Source organism: Aquarana catesbeiana, linkage group LG01 (assembly GCF_042186555.1).
Source record: "Aquarana catesbeiana isolate 2022-GZ linkage group LG01, ASM4218655v1, whole genome shotgun sequence".
In the NCBI taxonomy this organism is placed as follows: Eukaryota; Metazoa; Chordata; class Amphibia; order Anura; family Ranidae; genus Aquarana; species Aquarana catesbeiana.
In genome coordinates, this window is record NC_133324.1 from 363641338 (window position 1) to 363664850 (window position 23513).

Sequence of the window (23513 nt, forward strand, 5' to 3'; positions counted from 1 at the left end):
GGGTGACGCTGGTTAGTTAGTTTTTTTTTTATAGTGTCAGGGCACCCGCCGTTTATTACCTAATAAAGGTTTAACCCCCTAATTGCCCAGCGGTGATATAAGTTAAGTTTTAGGGTCAGATAAGGTCTGCGTCGCCCCAGGCAGCGTCAGGTTAGCGCCAGTACCGCTAACACCCACGCACACACCATACACCTCCCTTAGTGGTATAGTATCTGAACGGATCAGTATCTGATCCGATCAGATCTATACTAGCGTCCCCAGCAGTTTAGGGTTCCCAAAAACGCAGTGTTAGCGGAATCAGCCCAGATACCTGCTAGCACCTACATTTTGCCTCTCCGCCCAGCCCAGCCCACCCAAGTGCAGTATCAATCGATCACTGTCACTTACAAAACACTAAACGCATAACTGCAGCGTTCACAGAGTCAGGCCTGATCCCTGCGATCGCTAACAGTTTTTTTGGTAGCATTTTGATACAGTCGCAGAAGAAGACAAACACAGGCCCGTCGTGCCCATAATGCCCTTCCTGCTGCATTCGCCAATCCTAATTGGGAACCCACCACTTCTGCAGCACCCGTACTTCCCCCATTCACATCCCCAACCAAATGCAGTCGGCTGCATGAGAGGCATTTTCTTTATGTCCTCCCGAGTACCCCTACCCAACGAACCCCCCCCCCCCCCCCCCAAAAAAAAAAAAAAAAAGATGTTGTGTCTGCAGCAAGCGCGGCTATAAGCGTGACACCCGCTATTAATTGTCCCTCCTGTCCTGACAATTCTGGTCTTTGCATTGGTGAATGTTTTGAACGCTACCATACACTAGTTGAGTATTAGCGTAGGGTACAGCATTGCACAGACTAGGCACACTTTAACAGGGTCTCCCAAGATGCCATCGCATTTTGAGAGACCCAAACCTGGAACCGGTTACAGTTATAAAAGTTAGTTACATATATATATATATATATATATATATATATATATATATATATATATATATATATATATATATATATATATATATATATATATATATATATTTAAAAAAAAACAAAAATAGTTGTTTTATTGCTCTCTCTCTCTATTCTCTCTCTATTGTTCTGCTCTTTATTACTGTAGTCTATTCTGCAATGTTTTATTGTTATTATGTTTTATCATGTTTGCTTTTCAGGTATGCAGTTTTTTATACTTTACGGTTTACTTTGTTTTATCGTTAACCATTTTTTTTTTCAGGTACACCATTCAGCTGCAGCGCGGATTTATTTATCTTGACAGCAACAGCGTCCCACGATACATAAAGCCGTGACTCCAGCGCTGTCGGAGGTGATTTCACCACCACAGTTTAAAAAAAAAAAAAAAGAGCATATTTGCCGAAGCATGGGGGCAGCAGGGGCGGAGGAGCGATTTGCTCCTAACTTTTGGGGCGGATGCCCCCATGCTTCGGCATATATAAATGGTGCATGTATGCCCATCATTAGAAGTGGGTGGATGAAGTGAGGTATTCTAATGGTGGGCATACCCAACGATCAATCTCTTTTTTTCGTTCAGCCCACAGACTGCATGAAAAAAAAAAAAAAAGGATTACAATATATGCCCAACAAGGACCAGCAACGTACTGGTATGTTGCTGGACTTTGAGTGGTTATACCAGAATGATGCCTGCAGGTTTAGGTATCATCTTGGTATCATTCTTTTCAGCCAGGGGTCGGCTTTCATTTAAAAGCAGCTAATTAGCCTCTAGACTGCTTTTACAAGCAGTGGGAGGGAATGGCCCCCCCCCCACCGTCTTCCATGTTTTTCTCTGGCTCTCGTGTCCGAACAGGGAACCTGAGAATGCAGCCAGTGATTCTGCCAGCTGACCATAGAGCTGATCAGAGACCAGAATGGCTCCAATCATCTCTATATCCTAAGAAACCGGAAGCCACAAGCATTTTATGACTTAGATTTCGCCGAATGCAAACAGCACCATTGGGAAATTGGGAAAACATTTTATCACACCGATCTTGCCACTGCAATTTTAAAGCATGTCATGTTTGGTATCCATCTACTCGGCCTAAGATCATCTTTTTTATTTCATCAAACATTTGGGCAATATAGTGTGTTTTAGTGCATTAAAATTAAAAAAAGGTGTGTTTTTTCCCCAAAGAATGCGTTTGAAAGATCACTGCACAAATACGGCGTGAAAAATAAATAAATAAAACACCCACCATTTTAATCTGTAGGGCCTTTGCTTTAAAAAAATATATAATGTTTGGGGTTTTAAAGTAATTTTCTTGCAAAAAAAATATATTTTTTCATGTAAACAAATAGTGTCAGAAAGGGCTTTGTCTTCAAGTGGTTAGAAGAGTGGGTGATGTGTGACATAAGCTTCTAAATGTTGTGCATAAAATGCCAGGACAGTTCAACCCCCCCAAATGACCCCATTTTGGAAAGTAGACACCCCAAGCTATTTGCTGAGAGGCATGTCGAGTCCATGGAATATTTTATATTGTGACACAAGTTGCGGGAGAAAAAGACAATTTTTTTTTTTTTTGCACAAAGTTGTCACTAAATGATATATTGCTCAAACGTGCCATGGGCATATGTGAAATTACACCCCAAAATACATTCTGTTGCTTCTCCTGAGTACAGGGATACAACATGTGAGACTTTTTGGGAGCCTAGCCGCGTATGGGGCCCCGAAAACCAAGCACCGCCTTCAGGCTGTCTAATGCCCCGTACACACGATCGAACATTGATCGGACATTCCGACAAGAAAATCCATGGATTTTTTCCGACGGATGTTGGCTCAGACTTGTTTTGCGTACACACGGTCGCACAAAGTTGTCGGAATTTCCAATCGCCAAGAACGCGGTGACGTAAACCACGTACGACAAGACTAGAAAAGGCCAGTTCAGAACCAAGCGCGGCACCCTTTGGGCTCCTTTTGCTAATCTCGTGTTAGTAAAAGATTGGTGAGAGACAATTTGCGCTTTTTCAGACTCGTGGTTTTCAGATCGTTTTCTGCTGTTCAGCTTGTGCTTGTGGGTTTGTATCTGCTCTTCAGTGCGTGCAGCGAGTTACGCGTGACTCTTGTCATTGTGTTCTTGTTCGTTAGTTACTGTTTTTCAGGTCGCTCTTCACAGGCCTTGCTGTTCTTCAGTGCGTTCTGTTACTTCGTTCTGAGCAGCCGACCGTTTTCAAGCCATGTTGCGTATACGTACTCCTTGTAGAGTTTGTGCTGTGTGGGGGCTTGGTGTTGGGGTCCTGACCTTGACACAAGTCCAGTCCATGAACAGGGTGGGGAGGAGTTCATGGACCAAGAATTGGTTGCTTCAGCGTGACCAGTTCTGTCATATGCCTTTGCTCCATGAGATCCGTGAGAATAATTCTGATGATTTCAGGAACTTTCTCCGGATGACGGACCCTGTATTTCACCGTTTGTTGGCTTTGCTGACCCTCTATATCAGCAGGCAGGATACCTGCATGATGCAAGCCATCACTCTGGAGCAGAGGCTCGTCGCCACCCTGCAGTACTTGGCGACGGGGAGAAGCCTCCAGGACTTGAAGTTCTCAACAGGCATCTCCCCCCAGGCTCTGGGGATCATTATCCCGGAGACCTGTTCTGCCATCATTCAGGTCCTGCAGAAGTATATTAAGGTAAGATTTATCCTTTAATATCACATTTTATTGTATTTAATGTTTGATAATGTATTGTATTTCTTTCCTCGTTCTCTAATTACCATGATTGGAATATGCTGTGAATGTCCCCTTTGTCCACATGCATGCTGGATTTTTATGTAATTATTTTTTTTCTCCTTCATACATATTTTCCTTCACTTACCTCCCCAGCATGGTCTCCTGGCCCTATATTCACCTTGTGTATTCACTTAACAATGTATTTTATCAGCTCCATAGTAGTGCTTTACCCCAAACACCCCTTAAAATGCTTTAAAATGTGATTTGTGCTTTAAATTCAGGCAGAGTGCCCAAGGCTTTTTTTGGGGGGTCCCCAAAACATTTGGAATCCTCCCTCCCAACTGCTAAGTCAGCTGATACCAATTCTCTATCTGGTGACTTTGCCAAACCCATAAACACTATACCCATCTCTTTAGTGGTCAGATTTATTTTTATTATTATTATTATTTTATGAATTCCCCAAAGCATGTAGTGCAAGGGCCTGCCTGTATACTTTCAAATGGAATTGTTTAAAGTTTTTGTATACTATTATTATCTTGATAGGTAATAGTAGAATTTCCAAATGTGCTCAAAAGTGTACAATGTGTATTTATATATCTTTGTATTATGACACTTCTTACCCATCCAGTGGGCTGCCAATAGTGTAACTAAGAAGGGGCTAGCCAAAGTAATACCCATTATTTAGGCATTCATCTCTCGAAGTGGAGAGGGTTACCTGTCCAAGAGCCCCCCCCCCCCCAAAATGTTAAAAATGGCCCATGAGAGGGGGGGGGGGGAAATCTGATAGGTGTACCTTATACTTTGGTCTTTAAAAACTCCCTCAAATAAATGTTATTTCAATGTTGGCCAAGAATGTTTGTGTCTAATCTGCTTTCCCTGTATGTGCAAAATGACTAATTTTTTGTTGTTGTTTGACTCCACAGTTTCCTTCCACGCCACAGGAATGGCAGACTGTGGCCTCCCACTTTGCCCAGTGGTGGGACTTTCCTAACTGCAGAGGGGCAATTGATGGGAAACACGTCCACATCGTCCCACCACCCAACTCGGGGTCATACTATTATAACTACAAGGGGTTCAATAGTATTGTGATGTTGGCAGTGGTGTCGGCTACTTACGAGTTCCTGTATGTGGACGTGGGGAAGAATGGCCGGATGTCCGATGGGGGAGTCATCACCCAGACGGAGTTCTACAGGCTTCTCCAGAATGGCAGCTTGGACTTGCCACCCCCAGAAGACAATGTGGAAGGACTCCCATTCGTCTTCGTTGCAGATGAAGTGTTTGCGCTGGGGGACCATCTTATGCGGCCATTCCTGATGAGGGCCCTCATCCCGGACCAGAGGGTTTTTTATTACCGGCTGCCAGAAGAGTGGTGGAGAACACGTTTGGAATCATGGCCAGCCGGTTCCGCCTATTTCTTACACCCATACACATGGCGGAGTATAAACTGAATTATATTATCCTGGCGTGCTGCGTTCTACACAACTTTTTACGGCAACATTCTGCCAACTATGCTGGCTCAGTTGGGCCTGAGGCCGGAATTCTAAACCTTGAATACTTTGTCTGAAACCTTTTTCAAATAAGAAAAAAAAAATTACTACTCAAATCTTTGGTGACATTTACTGCTTGTGTTTCTTTTAGCTGACCCTGACAGAAATGTGGTGAGTCCTGAAAATGGCGTGATTGTGTAACCTTACAAAGCACTGTTGGGTGTTATTTACTAAAGTCAAAGACACTTTGCACTACAAGTGCAGTTGAAACTGCACTTGTAGTGCAAAGTGGATTTGCCCTTAGGAAAGAACACCCATTGTCACAAAAAACACCAATTAGAGCACCACAAAAGTGTTGGAGCATTGAGACAATAATCCACAAATTCTTGATTAACAATCTTTTTAATACAAGCACAATCACATGTGCATTTAGAAAAGGTTTTTAAAACAAACCAATATGTTTGTTGTATAACAATTTTTGGGGTCACATTAGAAAAAGTAGAAATGTCCATTTAAGATAAGATAAAACAGGCATGTTTAAAACCAACAAGAAAGACACAAATCTTGAACTTACAAAGTTCACATTTGGTAGAACTTGAAGGCAATATCAGACATGAGTATTTACAAACTGTGTTTGATATTGCGTTCAGATGGGGTGAAGTCACCCCAGGAAAAGCCAAATTTTGAATATGCACACAAATTGCCGAATGTCAACATGTGCTAGCTGCCATCATGGGGGATCAAGGGATGCGTTTTTGGGGTGCAACCCCTTCCTCACAGCTACTTTATTATTGAGGAAGGGGTTGCACCCCCAAAACGCGTCCATTGATCTCCCGTGATGGCAGATAGCACATGTTGACACACTGTGTGCATCTTCAAAATTTATTATGTCAAAAAATGTTAGAAATTTTTAGATCACAAAAAAGGGAAGGGATTTGGAGGGGTTTTAAACTCTCCCTAAAACATCAATGATGTTCTTCATGTTTTGTTGAACATCACTGATGTTTTTCAGGATGTTTTCCAAGTCCCTATTACACCCCATGATCTCCCCGATCAGGATCTGTGCACTTTCCGAGGTGAAATGCCCTGGATCCACAACATCATGATCACCTAAAAAGATAGAAACAAAAACACACCATGTATTATAAATATGCCGGCATCCATCTCTTACCCGAGCCTGTGGTCGCGGACACTGACCTGTCGTGGCAATTTCCACCACGTCTTCCTCCTCCTGCTCTGCTTGGCTTGGGTGGATTTCACCTTCTTCCAGAGGTGGGAGGTCTGTGGTCTCCTCGGATGAGGGGTGTCCCCCGAGTCTTTTCTCCCCTATGTAAAAAAAAAATAGGTATACTTAGCACACAGATATTTGATGGCAGAAATAGGAATATGAAACATTGCTTGGAAGTGGGGTACAATTGTCTATTTTGGCAGAGTTCCAAGATGTAGAATTTTTATTGTCCTTTGTCAAGCTTCAATACTTTACCTGTTTTGTACAAGCTTCACAGATGGAGACACCCCTATAGTATAAACTGGAGCACCTGTGTGTGCCCCCTAATAAAAAGGGTGTTCTTGTGTCCCACACTAGTGCTACAGCGTCCAGATGTGTAAACAGCTGCTGAGTGTCCTCTCCTTACACAGAATCTAGTTTGCATTTCATTCCAGTTACAAACCCATCTACACAACCAAATTATTTTCAGACACGTAAGCCATAAAAAATGTGGGCAAATGCATACGGCCAAAACAATGGTGTTTTCTAGGCCGAACGAACAATGTTTTATACAAACGAATAATGTGCCCATGAACCATGAAAGTTGCCATTTTAAACTGGATAACAGTTAAGAAAAGCACATGGAGCAGCACGAACGTAATAAACATAAACAATAGGAACACAGGACAACTACTTACTTTTTTGCAGCACTCTCCGGATCTTTCTGTACTATTCGTGCTCTCTTAATTTGAGGTCCGACCACCGTTTCCTGAGCTGATCTTTCGATCGTCGTACCCCGAAATTCCGGTGCAGACTCTTGACCACTTTCGCCATGATCTTGGCCTTTCTGACATTGGGGTAAGGTCCATACTTCCCGTCATAGTCGGCCCTCTTCAGGATGTCCACCATCTCCAACATCTCCCCAAAGGACATATTTGAGGCCTTAAATCGTCTCCTTCTGGATCGGGACCTTTCTGCCTCCGGGCTTTCCTCCTCCTCATTGGTGTAATTATCTGACACCTGCTGTGTCTCCACCATGTGCTCTTCCCCCACTGCGACGAACAAGAAGGGGCGGGGAATAGACTAGAAAGAACGTCAGGGGCGGGCGGAGTTTCACGCATGCGCAGTGTCTATAAAGCGTAACACGCGTGCGTAGTACGTACGATCTGTGAGCGGAGGAAGGAGTAACGGAGGCACCGATCGTGATTGCGAAGGTAAGATTTAACATTGGGCCTATACTGCTTCTAGATTGAGGCCTGTATTTCAACAAGTTTAGAAGACTTCAGGCTGACATTAGGGTTTGTCTTGTGTTGCGTCTTGCAGTGAAAATGGATATCTTGAAAGATAAGGACTTTATGCCAATCTTCATTGATACGTTCAGGGAGCTGCCCTGTCTGTGGTAGATAAACCACCCTGAATATAAGAACCAAACAAAGAATAAGGCAGCGCTGGATAATTTGTTGGAATTTGTGAAGACGGTGATCCCCACGGCAGACATCACCTATTTGAAGATCCTAATTGGTGGCCTGAGGAGCACTTATCTAAGGGAGCACAAGAAGGTTCAGGATTTCCAGAGATCAAGAGCAGCAGATGCCATTTATGTCCCCAGGCTGTGGTACTATGATAGACTGCATTTTCTGGACTGCATTTTCTGGCAGGTCAGACTGAACCCAGGCCGGCACTCTCCAGTTTTTTTATATTTTTTTCCAGCACTCTCCAGTCTTCCTTCCACGCTTCCTTCCTCCCCAGCTGAGGCTTCTGACGTCCAACCTGGGCCTTCCAGGCAGCAACATGTGGAGGAGCCCAGCTTGAGCCAGGTATAGCATTTTTCTAAATATTTCTGGTTGTCCAATCAATGATGTTAAATAGATGTTAGTTTGGATTGCTAATTTATGATTGTGATTGATGAAGCAAAAATTAAAACCATGTCCCTTTTTCATACACAGGGAAGTCTCAGCTAAGAGGTGGCCGGGCCAAGCAGGCTGCCTGATATCCAGGTCCCTCCCCTCCACCTTCAAAGAAAAAGTGGCAGGAAGAGGAGTAACCTGGAGGAGGCTGCCATAGGCCTCTTTTGGAAGGCTACTGAGGCCCTCAGAACACCCCACAGTGTGGAGGAGGACTTTGCTGCCATAACTGCATGCAAAATGATGCAGATGGAGGAGGGCCAATGACTCCTGTGTGAGTTCTTAATTTTGGAAGCTCTCAATAAGGGGTTGAGGGGCCAAATAACATGTGCTACCCACATTTGTGACCTCACACATAGTCCTCCTCCTCCTCCTCCTCCTCCTCCTCCTCCTCCAGGTCCTACTCCTCCTCCTGACACATCTCCAACACCAGAGCCACAGCCGGGAAGGAAGCGTGGAAGGAAGACCAGAGAGTGATGACCCTGGGTTCAGTCTGGTCTGGCAAAATATGCAGGCTCTTGTAGTACCAAAGCCTGGGGACACAGATGTCATCTGCTGCTTTCCGGATCTCTGGGACCTCTGGACCAGACTGCACTCCCTTAGATAAGGACTCCTCAGGCCACCAACTTTACTGGAAAATAATTGATGTCTGCCCTGGGGGTCAAAGGCTTCGCCAATTTATGATGTTTATCCAGCGTTGCCTCCCTCTTTGTTTGGTTCTGAGCCCTTAATAAAGGAATTTTTGGTTCAATTATACTCGCCTATGTGTGTTTTCCTTCAAAAAGGACAGTTTGTTTGTGAGGAGGCAGGTACATTTCAAAAATACAATGTGAAATTAACAAGGGACACCAACCCCAAGCAATCTCCTTGAGATTAAATAATACAAGATACCAATGGTGTTGTGGTAACTTGACACACAAAACACACACAAAAATATTATGGAGTCAATAATAAAAATAAAAAAAACATCAGCCTTGAAACAAATACAAACCCTCCAAAAAAACAAAAAAAAAAAAAAAAACAGCCTTGAAAAAAATACAAAACAAAAATAAAACAACAAAAAACAAATTTGGTCAGATGTGACAAATCAAAATATATTGAGGGAATTACGATAAATAATAAAGAAAGAAGTTTGTGTGAATAGGAGCAGCAAAACTACTTCATTCTTCTCACATTATAAAGAAGAGAGTGCTCTGTATTAAAAAATTTTAAACATTGCAGCGTGATGAAAGTGCTCTATCCATTCCGAACGGTAATTTTACCAGACCGAGCTGTTCCGTCTCGGAATTTCTTCTGAGCATGCGTGGCACTTTGTGCGTCGGAATTGTCCACACACGGTCGGAATTGACGCGATCGGATTTTATCGGAAAATTTTATAGCCTGCTCTCAAACTTTGTGTGTCGGAAAATCCGATGGAAAAAGTCCGATGGAGCCCACACACGGTCGGAATTTCTGACAACACGCTCCGATCGCACATTTTCCGTCGGAAAATCCGACCGTGTGTATGTGGCATAAGGTTGTAAATTTTTTATTTCACTCCTCACTGCCTATCACAGTTTCGAAGGCCATGGAATGCCCAGATGGCACAACCCCCCCCCCCCCCAAATGACCCCATTTTGAAAAGTAGACACCCCAAGCTATTTGCCGAGAGGTATAGTGAGTATTTTGCAGACCTCGCTTTTTGTCACAAAGTTTTGAAAATTGAAAAAAGAAAAAAAAAAAATACATTTTTCTTTTCTTTCTTCATTTTCAAAAACAAATGAGAGCTGCAAAATACTCACCATGCCTCTCAGCAAATAGCTTGGGGTGTCTACTTTCCAAAATGGGTAATTTGGGGGGGTTTTGTGCTATCTTGGCATTTTATGGCCTTTGAAACTATGATAGGTAGTGAGGAGCGAATCAAAAATTTACGCCCATAGAAATCCTGAAGGCGGTGCTTGGTGTTCGGGGTCCCGTACGCGGCTAGGCTCCAAAAAAGTCTCACACATGTGGTATCTCCATACTCAGGAGAAGCAGCAGAATGTATTTTGGGGTGTAATTCCACATATGCCCATGGCATGTTTGAGCAATATATCATTTAGTGACAGCTTTGTGCAAGAAAAAAAAAAAAAAAAGTTTGTCATTTTCCCGCAACTTATGGCAAAATATAAAATATTCCATGGACTCAACATGCCTCTCAACAAATAGCTTGGGGTGTCTACTTTCCAAAATGGGGTCATGGGGGGGGGGGGGGGTTGAACTGTCCTGGCATTTTATGGCCTTCAAAACTGTGATAGGTAGTGAGGAGTGAAATCAAAAATTTACGCCCTTAGAAATCCTGAAGGAGGTGCTTGGTGTTCGGGGTCCCGTACGCGGCTAGGCTCCTAAAAAGTCCCACACATGTGGTATCCCCATACTCAGGAGAATCAGCTAAATGTATTTTGGGGTGCAATTCCACATATGCCCATGGCCTGTGTAAGCAAGATATCATTTAGTGACAACTTTTTGTAATTTTTTTTTTTTTTGTCATTATTCAATCACTTGGGACAAAAAAAATTAATATTCAATGGGCTCAACATGCCTCTCAGCAATTTCCTTGGGGTGTCTACTTTCCAAAATGGGGTCATTGGGGGGGTTGTACTGCCCTGCCATTTTAGCACCTCAAGAAATGAGATAGGCAGTGTAAATTCCAGAAAACGTACCCTAGTTTGTAGACGCTATAACTTTTGCGCAATCCAATAAATATACGCTTGTTGACATTTTTTTTTTTACCAAAGACATGTGGCTGAATACATTTTGGACTAAATGTATGACTAAAATTGAGTTTATTGGATTTTTGTTATAACAAAAAGTAGAAAACATTGTTTTTTTTTTTTTTAATTTTCGGTCTTTTTCCATTTATAGCGCTAAAAAAAAAAAACAAAAACAAAACAAAAAACGCAGAGGTGATCAAATACCATCAAAAGAAAGCCATTTGTGGGAACAAAAGGACGCAAATTTTGTTTGGGGTACAGCACTGCATGACCGCGCAAGTAGCAGTTAAAGGGACGCAGTGCCAAAATTGTGAAAAGTGCTCTGGTCAAGAAGGGGGTAAATCCTTCCGGGGCTGAAGTGGTTAAAACAGACGCTTCAAAAAAAAAAAAAAAAAAAAATTATTGGTACTAATCATATCTGAATAACGACACCTTGCAAAAGAAAAAAAAAAAAACACTTCAGTACCGGACATTTGTAACTCCTTCCTGCCCAGGCCAATCTTCAGCTTTCAGCGCTATCACATTTTGAATGACAATTGCGCGGTCATGCAACACTGTGCCCAAATTAAGTTTTTATCAATTTTTTTTTCCCACAGAAATATAACTTTCTTTTGGTGGTATTTAATAACCTCTGGGTTTTTAATTTTTGGCTAAACAAAAAAGAAAAAAAAGGCAAAAAAAAAAAAAAAGGGGGTTTCTTAGTGTCTGTTATAAAATTTTGCTAATAAATAATCTTTCTTCATAAATTTAAGACTAACTGTATTCTGGAACATTTTTACTACCGTATTTATCGGCGTATAACACGCACTTTTTTTCCCCTTAAAATAAGGGGAAAATCGTGGGTGCGTGTTATACGCCGATCCCCGCTATTTTGTGATCTGTCGGAGCGATCGCCGCCGACATTCACATAGCTTGTATTTTTAAACATGGCGCCGCGGAGTTCGGAGGGACTCGGGGGCGCTCGTTCAGCTGAACGAGCGCCGCCGAGGACACAGTGACTGGGCGGAGCTGAGATACACATAGCCGAGGGTTCTCGGCTTTTCTCGGCGCCGTTCACAGTCACGCCCAGTCCCGCCATTGGACCTCTGTTATGTCCATCATAGGGACTGGGCGTGACTGTGAACGGCGCCGAGAATAGCCGAGAACCCTCGGCTATGTGTATCTCGGCTCCGCCCAGTCACTGTGTCCTCGGCGGCGCTCGTTCAGCTGAACGAGCGTCCCCGAGTCCCTCCGAACTCCGCGACGCCATGTTTAAAAATACAAACTAAACGTTTGTATGTCGGCGGCGACAAGGCTGCACGGACCACTGGGGACAAGGCTGCACTGGGGCAAAGCTGAACTGGGGCAAAGCTGCACTGGGGACAAGGCTGCACTGGGGACAAGGCTGCACTGGGGACAAGGCTGCACTGGGGACAAGGCTGCACTGGGGACAAGGCTGCACTGGGGCAAAGCTGCACTGACAAGGCTGCACTGGACACTGGGGAAAGGCTGCAGATGAACACTGATGAGGCTGCATTGATGGGCATTTAAATGTAAGTTTTTTTTCCTTAAACTTCCCTCCTAAAAGTTTTTTTCCTTAAAATTCCCTCCTAAACTTGGGGTGCGTGTTATACGCCGGCGCGTGTTATACGCCGATAAATACGGTATTTAATCTGTAGGAAAAATATACTATAGTTTGTAGACTCAATAAATATCTGAAAATTCATCAGTTCTGATGTACTGAAGGCCTATCTCGTTTCTTTAGACCTGAAAATGCCAGGACAGTACAAATATCTCCCAAATGACCTTTTTGGAAAGTAGACAGTCCCAGATATTTAGTAAGAGGCATGGTACGATTTTTGAAGTTATTTTTTGTCACAATAGTTTGGAAAAAAAAAAAAAGTCATATTTTTTTTACAAACTGTCACCAGTGCAGTACAGCGTGATTATATAACTGGTGTGGCTGTGACCAGGGAACACTGACTGATGGCATTATGTAGAAAAACGAACACTATGAATGCTTATAGCAGTGAGCAAACATTTTTACTGAATGAAAATGCGTATTTAGTGTGTTTGGCCACATGGGTACAGATGGGCTGTGATTAGCCAGTCTGTACCATGTGATCACTGTGAACAATCACAGCTAGCAACACAACTGTACACAATGAATGGCATGAAAGGAAGGCATTCATTGTTTACAATTATCATGTGATCTGCTGTGATTGGTCAGGGCGATCACATGGCACCGGCAGCAGGTACACCGATCGATCATCCGATGTGTCCGGTGGGCACAGCAGGTGACAGATTGCGCAAGAGCACGGGGCTGCACAAAGCACATTCTAGGGAGAACGTCATTTATTTTACAATGGCCAAAAACATTTATTTCTATTTTTGACGGAGCAATCACGTGGTAAACAGCCACTATTAGCTGCCATTTACAGTGATCCGTGATGCGCATATTCCCGGGGCGTGAGGGAGTGGGATTCTGGGATGACGTCAGTGTACGCCCTCCCGGGGGGATCGAGCCGCACTGTAGCCGTAATTTGACTATAGTGCGGTCGGTAATTGATTAATATTCCACCCTGGCCAAATCTGATCTGAATGTTTGTGGATTTGATATGTTTGATCAGATCAGACAAATAAATAACTGAACCATCTGTGGAAACTATAGATAAGCATGTACAGAACATTCTTTACCTTTTTACCCCAAAGGAAGCCTTAAAATAAATTTCAGGTCTCAGGGCTGGTTCACACTGTAATGTTCCAGTGCGGTCATTTGAATGGGCTGCAAAATGCACCGGAACAAGCAAAAAGTAGTGCAAACGCTAATTTTGCAAACCGCATCGCAGAGTACTGCATTTGTGAGAGGCATTTGGGGTGCCATTAAGCACTTGCCCACCTCAATACAGGGGGCTTTCACCCCCTTCCTGTCCAGGACAATTTTCAGCTTTCAGCGCTGTCACACTTTGAATGACAATTGAGCGGTCATGTTATACTTTAACAATGTGCAATTTTTTTCTTGTTAAAAAAAAAAAAAAAACAATGTGCAATTTTAAACATTTTCTTTACACAAATAGAGCTTTCTTTTGGTGGCATTTAATCACTGCTGGGTTTTTTATTTTTTTTAGGGAAAAAAAAAAAAAAAAAAAAAAGAAAGTTTCTGTCAGTAAATTTTGTAAATAAGTAATTTTTCTCCTTCACTGATGTGTGCTGATGAGGCTGCACTGATGAGGAGGCACAAATATGCTGCACTTAGGGGCACTGACTGGCATCACTAATGGGCACTGATTGCTTGCACTTCTGGCACTTTATTGTAATCACCTGATTACATATCTTGCTGTCCCCTGTGAGGAGATGCCGCTGATCGGCTCTCCTCACCACACACACTGTCAGTGTGAGGCGATTAGAGACGATTACCGGCACTTCCTGTATTTACATGTGACTGGCTGTGATTGGACACAGCTGATCACATGGTTAAAGAGCCACGTCAGAGATCAGGGCCGCGCCGTGTCCTAACAACAAGGCGCGATCGCCGCACTGCGTGCGCATCATCATATGACGTCCACCCAGAACGAGAGCTGCACCGTCCCTCCGTCATTTGACGTTGGGCAGGTGGCAAGTGGTTAAACCCCCTTCCAAACCAGATCAATTTTCAACTTTCAGTGCTCTCACATTTTGAATGACAATTACTCAGTCATGCAACACTGTACCCATAGGAGATGTTTGTCCTTTTTTTAACACAAGTAGAGCTTTTTTGGTGGCATTTAATCACCACTGAGTTTTTTTTTTTTTTTTTTTTGCGCTATAAATGAAAACTTACTAACAAATCAGTATATATTACTTGGTCTTTGTGAAAGTTATAGTTTACAAGCTATGGTGCCAATCACTGAAAATTGATCACACCTGATTTACTGACAGCCTATCATTTCTTGAGGCCCTGAAATATCAGGAAAGTACAAATACCCCCCAAATGACCCCTTTTTGGAAAGTAGACATTCCAAGGTATTTAGTAAAGGCTCGTACGCACTATAAGAAAATCTGGCGAACATTTTTCGTCCAAAAGAATTTTTCGCACAATTTTCATATAGTGTGTACACAACTTGACAGCAGATTCTGAATTTTTGTACAAAAATGCCTAAAAAAGGGACACACTCCAAAATTCTTATCGTAAGGGAACAGAACAAACAATTTTTGTTTAACATGTACTGTTTTCGTATGATTTTCATAAAAGAAAAATCTGAAAAGAAAGACTGCACGTGATCAGAAACATCTCGTATGAAAATTTTCGGACAAATTTTTTGTTCATTAGTTACGATTTGCTGTGAAACAATGAAGCTTGTTTCCCCTATTTTCTTATAGTGTGTACCCCACTTAAGAGGCATTGTGATTTTTTGAAGTTGTAATTTTTTCCGACAATTCTTTGCAAAATGAAGATTATTTTTTTCTTTTTTTCACAAAATAAGTTGTTATTTTTCACACACATTATATGCATACTTGCAACTACATCCCAAAATACATTCTGCTACTCTCCTCCTGAGTATGGCAATACCACATGTGTGAGACTTTGTATTAATAACCCCATTTTGGACACCCCAACATATATGCTATGCGGCATAATGAGTCTTTTGAACATGTCATTTTTTTTCCACAAGTTTTTGGAAAATGTGGAAAGAAAATGAAAACACATTTTTTTTTTTCTTTTTACACAAAGTTGTCAATTTATAAAGATATTTCTAACACAATATATACAGCATCTCACAAAAGTGAGTACACCTTCACATTTTTGTAAATATTTTATTATATCTTTTCATGTGACAACACTAAAGAAATTACACTTTGCTACAATGTAAAGTAGTGAGTGTACAGCTTGTATAACAGTGTAAATTTGCTGTCCCCTCAAAATAACTCAACACACAGCCATCAATGCCAAAACTGCTGGCAACAAAAGTGAGTACACCACTAAGTGAAAATGTCCAAATTGGGCCCAATTGGCCATTTTCCCTCCCCTATGTCATGTGACTCGTTAGTGTTACAAGGTCTTAGGTGTGAATGGGGAGCAGATGTGTTAAATTTGGTGTTATCGCTCTCATTCTCTCACACTGGTCACTGAAAGTTCAACATGGCACCTCATGGCAAAGAACTAACTGAGGAGCTGAAAAAAATAATTATTGCTCTATATAAAGATGGCCAAGGCTATTAGAAGATTGGCTAGACCCTGAAACTGAGCTGCAGCATGGTGGCCAAGACCATACAGCAGTTTAACAGGACAGGTTCCACTCAGAACAGGCCTCGCCATGGTCAACCAAAGAGGCTGAGTGCACGTGTTCAGCGTCATATCCAGAGGTTGTCTTTGGGAAATAGACATGAGTGCTGCCAGCATTGCTGCAGTGGTTGAGGGGTGGGGAGTCAGCCTGTCAGTGCTCAGACCATACGCTGCACACTGCATCAAATTGGTCTGCATGGCTGTTGTCCCAGAAGGAAGCCTCTTCTAAAGATGATGCACAAGAAAGCCTGCAAACAGTTTGCTGAAGACAAGCAGACTAAAGACATGGATTACTGGAACCATGTGCTGTGGTCTGATGAGACCAAGATAAAACTTTTTTGGTTCAGATGGTGTCAAGCATGTGTGGCGGCAACCAGGTGAGGAGTACAAAGACAAGTGTGTCTTGCCTACAGTCAAGCATGGTGGTCGGAGTGTCATGGTCTGGGGCTGCATGAGTGCTGCTGGAACTGTGGAGCTACAGTTCATTGAGGGAATCATGAATGGCAACATGAACTGTGACATAATGAAGCAGAGCATGATCCCCTCCCTGCAGAGGCTGGGCCGCAGGGCAGTATTCCAACATGATAACAACCCCAAACACACCTCCAAGACAACCACTGCCTCGCTAAATAAGCTGAGGGTAAAGGTGATGGACTGGCCAAACATGTCTCAAGACCTAAACCCATTGAGCATCTGAGGGGCATCCTCAGACGAAAGGTGGAGAAGTGCAAGGTCTCTAACCTCCACCAGCTCTGTGATGTCATCATGGAGTGAAAGAGGACTCCAGTGGCAAACTGTGAAGCTCCATTCCCAAGAGGGTTAAGGCAGTGCTGGAAAATAATGGTGGCCACACAAAATATTGACACTTTGGGCCCAATTTGGACATTTTCATATTTCATGGGTTGTACTCACTTTTTTTTTTGCTAGAGGTTTAAACATTAATGGCCATGTGTTGAGTTATTTTGAGGGGACAGCAAATTTACACTGTTGTATAAGCTGCTACAATGTAAAAGTAGTGAGTGTACAAAGTGTCATTTCTTCAGTGTTCTCACATGAAAAGATATAATAAAATATTTACAAAAATGCGAAAGGTGTACTCACTCTTGTGAGATACTGTACATAGCAAAAATGACACCCCAAAATATATTCTGCTACTCCTGAGTATGGCGATATCACATATGTAAGACTTTTCCAGTGTCTGGTCACATACAGAGGCCCAACGTGCAGGGAGCACCATGAGGTGTTCTAGGGACATACATTTAAAATCTAAATCTAGTTTGACTACCTATTACACTTTTGTGAGGCACTGTAATGGCACTGATGGGCACGGTTGAGAACTGATGTGGCACGGATGTGGCACAGATGGAGATGGATGGATGAGCACGGATCAGCACTGTGGGAACTTCAGATCCAGCCCACAGTGCTGCTGCACCTGCTCCCTCCTCTCCTCGCACACTGTACCAGAGCGAGTAGAAGGGAGGGGAGGAGCTGAACCGGACATGCTATGGTTAGTTGACAAGTGATCGCTCTGTCACTGGACAGAGTGATCACGTGGTAAAGCTCCGCTGTCATTGGCCCTTTACCCCGATCCGTGATGCGCCAGGTCTGGAAGACCTGACAGTCAGACATTCCAGGGTGCGCACGATTCTGGGAGAATGTCATTGTATGCCCTCCCAGAATTATTCAACCACGGTATAGCCGTCATTGGGCTATGACCCAGTCGGTAAGTGGTTAAGCAATGCATTGCCACTCATGTGCGTCATACAGGAGCCACACAGGCCAGTATGACGTGAGCAGGCATCCAGAAGCAACCTGCATCCTACGGCAACCAGTATCCAGAAGCAACCTGCATCCAGAAACAACCTACGGCAGCCAGCATCCAGAAACAACCTACGGCAGCCAGCATCCAGAAACAACCTACGGCAGCCAGCATCCAGAAACAACCTACGGCAGCCAGCATCCAGAAACAACCTACGGCAGCCAGCATCCAGAAACAACCTACGGCAGCCAGCATCCAGAAGCAACCTGCGGCAGCCAGCATCCAGAAGCAACCTGCGGCAACCAGCATCCAGAAGTAACCTGCGGCAACCAGCATCCAGAAGCAACCTGCGGCAACCAGCATCAACCTGCAGCTACCAGCATCCAGAAGCAACCTGCAGCAACCAGCATCCAGAAGCAACCTGCAACCAGCGGCAACCAGCATCCAGAAGCAACCTGCATCCAGAAGCAAACTACGGCAACCAGCATTCAGAAGCAAACTGCGGCAACCAGCATCCAGAAGCAAACTGCGGCAACCAGCATCCAGAAGCAAACTGCGGCAACCAGCATCCAGAAGCAAACTGCGGCAACCAGCATCCAGAAGCAAACTGCGGCAACCAGCATCCAGAAGCAAACTGCGGCAACCAGCATCCAGAAGCAAACTGCGGCAACCAGCATCCAGAAGCAACCTGCGGCAACCAGCATCAACCTGCGGCAACCAGCATCCAGAAGCAACCTGCGGCAACCAGCATCCAGAAGCAACCTGCGGCAACCAGCATCCAGAAGCAACCTGCGGCAACCAGCAGCAGCCTGCGGCAACCAGCATTCAGCAGCAGCCTGCGGCAACCAGCATTCAGCAGCAGCCTACGGCAACCAGCATTCAGCAGCAGCCTACGGCAACCAGCATTCAGCAGCAGCCTACGGCAACCAGCATTCAGCAGCAGCCTACGGCAACCAGCATTCAGCAGCAGCCTGCGGCAACCAGCATTCAGCAGCAGCCTGCGGCAACCAGCATTCAGCAGCAGCCTGCGGCAACCAGCATTCAGCAGCAGCCTGCGGCAACCAGCATTCAGCAGCAGCCTGCGGCAACCAGCATTCAGCAGCAGCCTGCGGCAACCAGCATTCAGCAGCAACCAGCATTCAGCAGCAGCCTATGGGCCGGCAACCAGCATCTTGGCCAAATGAATATAATAATTTTGCAGTTGCTATGGGTTTCAGCACACCACCCCCTTTACCCTATAGAATCATTCTAAAGTGAAGAGAGATATTCCAGATGTAGTGTGAGAGAGAATAGTGGTAGGGAGGCTGAGGGGATCCTACTTCTCCTCTCCTAGGTATGCTAGTCCTAGGAGACAGGTGTGTTGTCCTCGGCGGGTTCTTTACCTCTCCTCACAGTCCCGGCATTTGATGATAACGGTGAGCACTTTACAGAACAGCTCGTCAGTCATGGTGGCTCTCGGTGCGGTGCTCCTAGACGTACATAATATCCAGCGTGTCCAGCAACGAAGGGAGGCAGCTCAGGTTCGCACACACATGGAGGGGGCGGGGCTCGCAGCACCTTCACCTCGTGTGCCGGGGGAATAGCAGGCCACACCTCTCTCTCTCTGTGTGTGACCTGTGTTCTCAGACCTCGCCTCCCACCCGCTTCTCCCGTGGGGATTCGCGCCACTTTCCCGCCGCTTTCTCGGCTTCCTCCTCTCATGTCCCAGCTCTAGGGTGTGTGGCACACAATTGAGCAACTGCGACTGACCCCGGGGCAGGTGTGCAAACACGGGCGGGGATTGTGTTGAGGAAGACGATAATTAGTAGAATGATGCTTACTAATACCTAGCAATTGCCAAGTACAGCGCTGGCCTTCTTTCCAGTTCTCCAGAGGAATGAAGAGCTTTCCTTTTGTCTGAGGTGAATACCAGGGAAGTTTGGCGTCAGGCTCCAGTCACACCTGACTACTTCTATTAGCTGTAAAGCATTCATCATCCTAAATCCTGTGTGTTTATCTCACTGATGTCCTGTACTCCCTCACCTCGGCTGCTTTTTAGGCTAGCTTTACATCTATGGTGCATTTTGCTTTTAAACGTGCAATTTTGATGCAGTTTTCATGTTTTTTTTGTTTTCCTCTCAAACTGTGACCAGTCGTTTGTTCAAGCAGAGCCCCACCAAAAAGGGGAAGCTCCACTTGTTTGCACCCTCAATTGCCACATTTGGGGGGCAATGGAAGGTGCATTGCCTGTAGGTACTGTGAATATCTCCTAAACTTGAACAGTTTAGGAGATATTCAGAGTTCGTGCAGCTAAAGTCGTCATCGGCACATGCGTTCTGAAGGTCCGATATACCGTGCCAGACCTTAAGAGCCTGTGCCGTAGACGGTGGCTTTCCGAGTGCTTGTGTGGAAGTGACGTCATTTCGGCTCTGGCCACTCCCTGCGCCGGAGCCCATGCACCCAGAAGAAGCACCAGGGAAGATGTCAGCAGTGTGAGGGTGCCGCTGGAGGACTCCGTTCTAAGGTAAGTATTTCATAATGAGCTAGTATGTGGTGCATACTAGCTCATTATGCCTCTGTCTTGCAGGTGTGTTGTGTTTTTTTTTTTTTCCCCCCCAGGGTTTACAAGCACTTTAACCCTTTGATCACCGCTGATGTTAACCCCATTCCCAACCAGTGACAGTGCATTTTTTTTTAGTACTAATCACTGTACTAGTGTCACTGGTCCCCCCCCAAAAGTGTCAATGTCCAATTGTCCGCTGCAATATTGCAGTCCCACAATAAGTCACTGATCGCTGCCATTCCTAGTAAAAAAAAAAAAATTACATCGCTTGTGGACACTAACTTCTGCACCAACCAATCAATATAAACTTATTGGGATTTTTTTTTTTTTAACCAAAAATGTAGCTAAATACCTATTGACCTAAATTTATGAAGAAATTTTATCTTTTTTTTTTACTTGATATGTTTTTTGGCAGAAAGAAAAAAAATAATGTTTTTTTTTCTTTCAAAATTGTCTGTCTTTTTTGTTTATAGCGCAAAAAAAAAAAAAAAAAACAGGAGATCAACACCACAATAAAGCTCTATTTGTAGGAAAAAATAACCTAAATTTGTATTTGAGTACAGTGTTGCACACTCGCGCAATTGTCAGTTAAAGTAACGCAGTGCCGTATTGCAAAAAATGGCCTGGTCAGGAAGGAGGTAAATCTTCCAGTGGTTAAGAAGTGGGCAGCCACCGCATCCTTACCAACCGATGAGTCGTCAGCGGGGTTTCCCACTGACAACTGAATTTAAACAAAAGAATTACTTGGGTCGTTCTCTCCCCCCCCCCTCCATACCAGGCCCTTCAGGTCTGGTATGGATTTTGCGGGGATCCCCATCCCAAAATAAGTTGAAAAAATGGCATGGGGTCGCCCCCAAAATCCATACCAGACCCTTATCTGGGCATGCAGCCCGGGAAAAGGGGGGGGGGGTGGGTGAGCAAGCGTGCTCCCCCTCCTAAATCATACCAGGCCACATGCCCTCAGCATGGAGGACTTTGGGGCAGGGGGGTCTCTGGCCCCAACCCCCATCGGAAATGAAGAGGTTACTTAACGTACTAAAATTCTCATATGACAGAATACAACTTCGGAAGTGATGTAATGTGTTCAATTGTTTTGTAATGTATTCTTTCGTTTCTAAACATGCGTGGTCTTGCCTTTCATGTACAATAAAAATTTTCTAGCCTGCACCTTCATTTTTTGTCGCCCGAACTGTCAGAATCGGCTGCTGAAAGCACTATACTAACGATCAGATAATCAGCCAATCGTTCGCCGTACAGACATTTTCGTACGATTTTCATATCGTGTGTACGGGCCTTAACCTAGACACTGACCTAGATCAAACCCTGATCTAGCTATTTTATCTCATTGTGGTATATATAGTGAAACTGTGAAAACATTATAGCAGGCATTCATTCACAGAACAATCTCCCTCTGGTGAAATGTTACAAATTATTTTCATTCCTGAGCTCAGGGCAGAACATTTCTACAGTGATACTTTGTATACTTTTATTTCACTGGCTGGTGCAGAGTTCCTCTCATTGTTACTTAGTGCATTAGGCTGCTTTCACAGTGATCCTTTGCCAAAACACATATGCGTGTTTACCCCAATTTTACCGCATTAGCAGTGCGTTTTTCACAGGACATGTGATTCAAAGACTGTATCAAAAACACAACGTGGTTGCGGTCTTATGCGTTTTTGCCACTTTTTTAATGGAGAGGTGCGTTTTTGGTGTGGGGTTTTTTTTTCTTGCCAAAACTGCGGCCATTTTTTTTTCCACCACGGCGGAAGCTCATTGAACTAGTGTGAAGACTTGCATAGAATTTAAAGGGATGCATTTTTCTTCCACTTTATTTTAACCGGTTCCCGACCGCCTCACGCCGATATACGGCGGCAGAATGGCACAGCTGCGCGAATCGGCGTAACCGTGACGATCAGATTCGTTACAGGACCGATCAATCTTCAGGTCCAGGCCAGTGGTTTCTGGCCTGGACCTGCTGATTGGTTCTGACGAATGAAATGCTTCCCCTGCCTGTAAGTGTAAACACAGGCAGGGGAAGTGATGTCATCTCTTTGTGGAACTCCTTTTGTTCCAGAGACAGGAGAGAGAACATCTCACAGTAAGTTGCACCAACACTACACTAACACCAGTACACGTAGGTACACTTGTCAGCCCCCGATCGCCTCCCCAGTTAAAGTGTAAGTAAACCCCCCCATCATTTTCAGCCAGTGAAGCTGCCATCTTTGCCTCTGTTTAATCTACAACTGCCATGGTGCTGCACATGTGAGTTTTATGAATGGGTTTACTTCTGTTTTAACACCTTCACTCCCTGTCACCCAGTGCAGTTGTCAGATTTTTCACTGTTTACTGTACTGGTGTCATTTGTGACACTAATCAGCATTAGAGCAGTTAGTAGTAGGCCCAGGTAGCTCTGGGGTATCTCCCTAACCCCCCAATAAAGGTTTAACCTCTTGATCACCCCCTGTCACCAGTGATCACCGTATTATTGTCATGGGTGACGCTGGTCAGTTAGTTATTTCTTTTTCATACATCATGGGACACAGTCAGGCTAATATTCATTACCTGCTGGGTTATACTCCATCGTTAGGTGAATGGACACTGGTAGACCAAAGGTCTTCAGACAGGAAGTGATCGCCTATATAACCCCTCCCATACAGGAAGTACTTTAGTTTTTTTTTTACCAGTGTCTGCAAGGTGGATGACACAGTTTGTTTGAGCTCTCTGAGCTCCAGGTCTCTAGTCCACAAACGGTTCCAAAAAGGAATCAAGGGATTGACCGATCGGATCCATTTGACACACACTTTTATGCTTAGATAAATGGTACCTGAGCCCCGCAAAGAACACTCAAGATCCTGCAAGGTTTTGCCTGCAACATGGCCTCTGGGCGCTGGACCCTGTGGAGTGGAAATCCTGGACACTACAGCATTAAGGCATTTCCTGCAGGGTGCTGTTCAGGTCCAAGGGAGTGGACC

At 44.2% G+C, this 23513-nt stretch overlaps 1 protein-coding gene across 2 annotated transcripts in view; it reads right to left on the reverse strand.

Annotated features, from left to right (window-relative positions):
• LOC141146543 (spindle assembly abnormal protein 6 homolog) overlaps positions 1-19735 on the reverse strand; it is a 126828-nt gene extending 107093 nt beyond the window's left edge. The window contains exon 1 of one of the 2 annotated variants that reach the window (XM_073632965.1): positions 19382-19735. In XM_073632965.1, coding sequence (XP_073489066.1) covers positions 19382-19446 — 65 coding nt within the window. In that variant the 5' untranslated portion in view covers positions 19447-19735. The remainder of the gene's footprint in view (positions 1-19381) is intronic. The other variant, XM_073632966.1, reaches the window with a different exon arrangement.
• Between the last annotated feature and the right edge of the window lie 3778 nt (positions 19736-23513).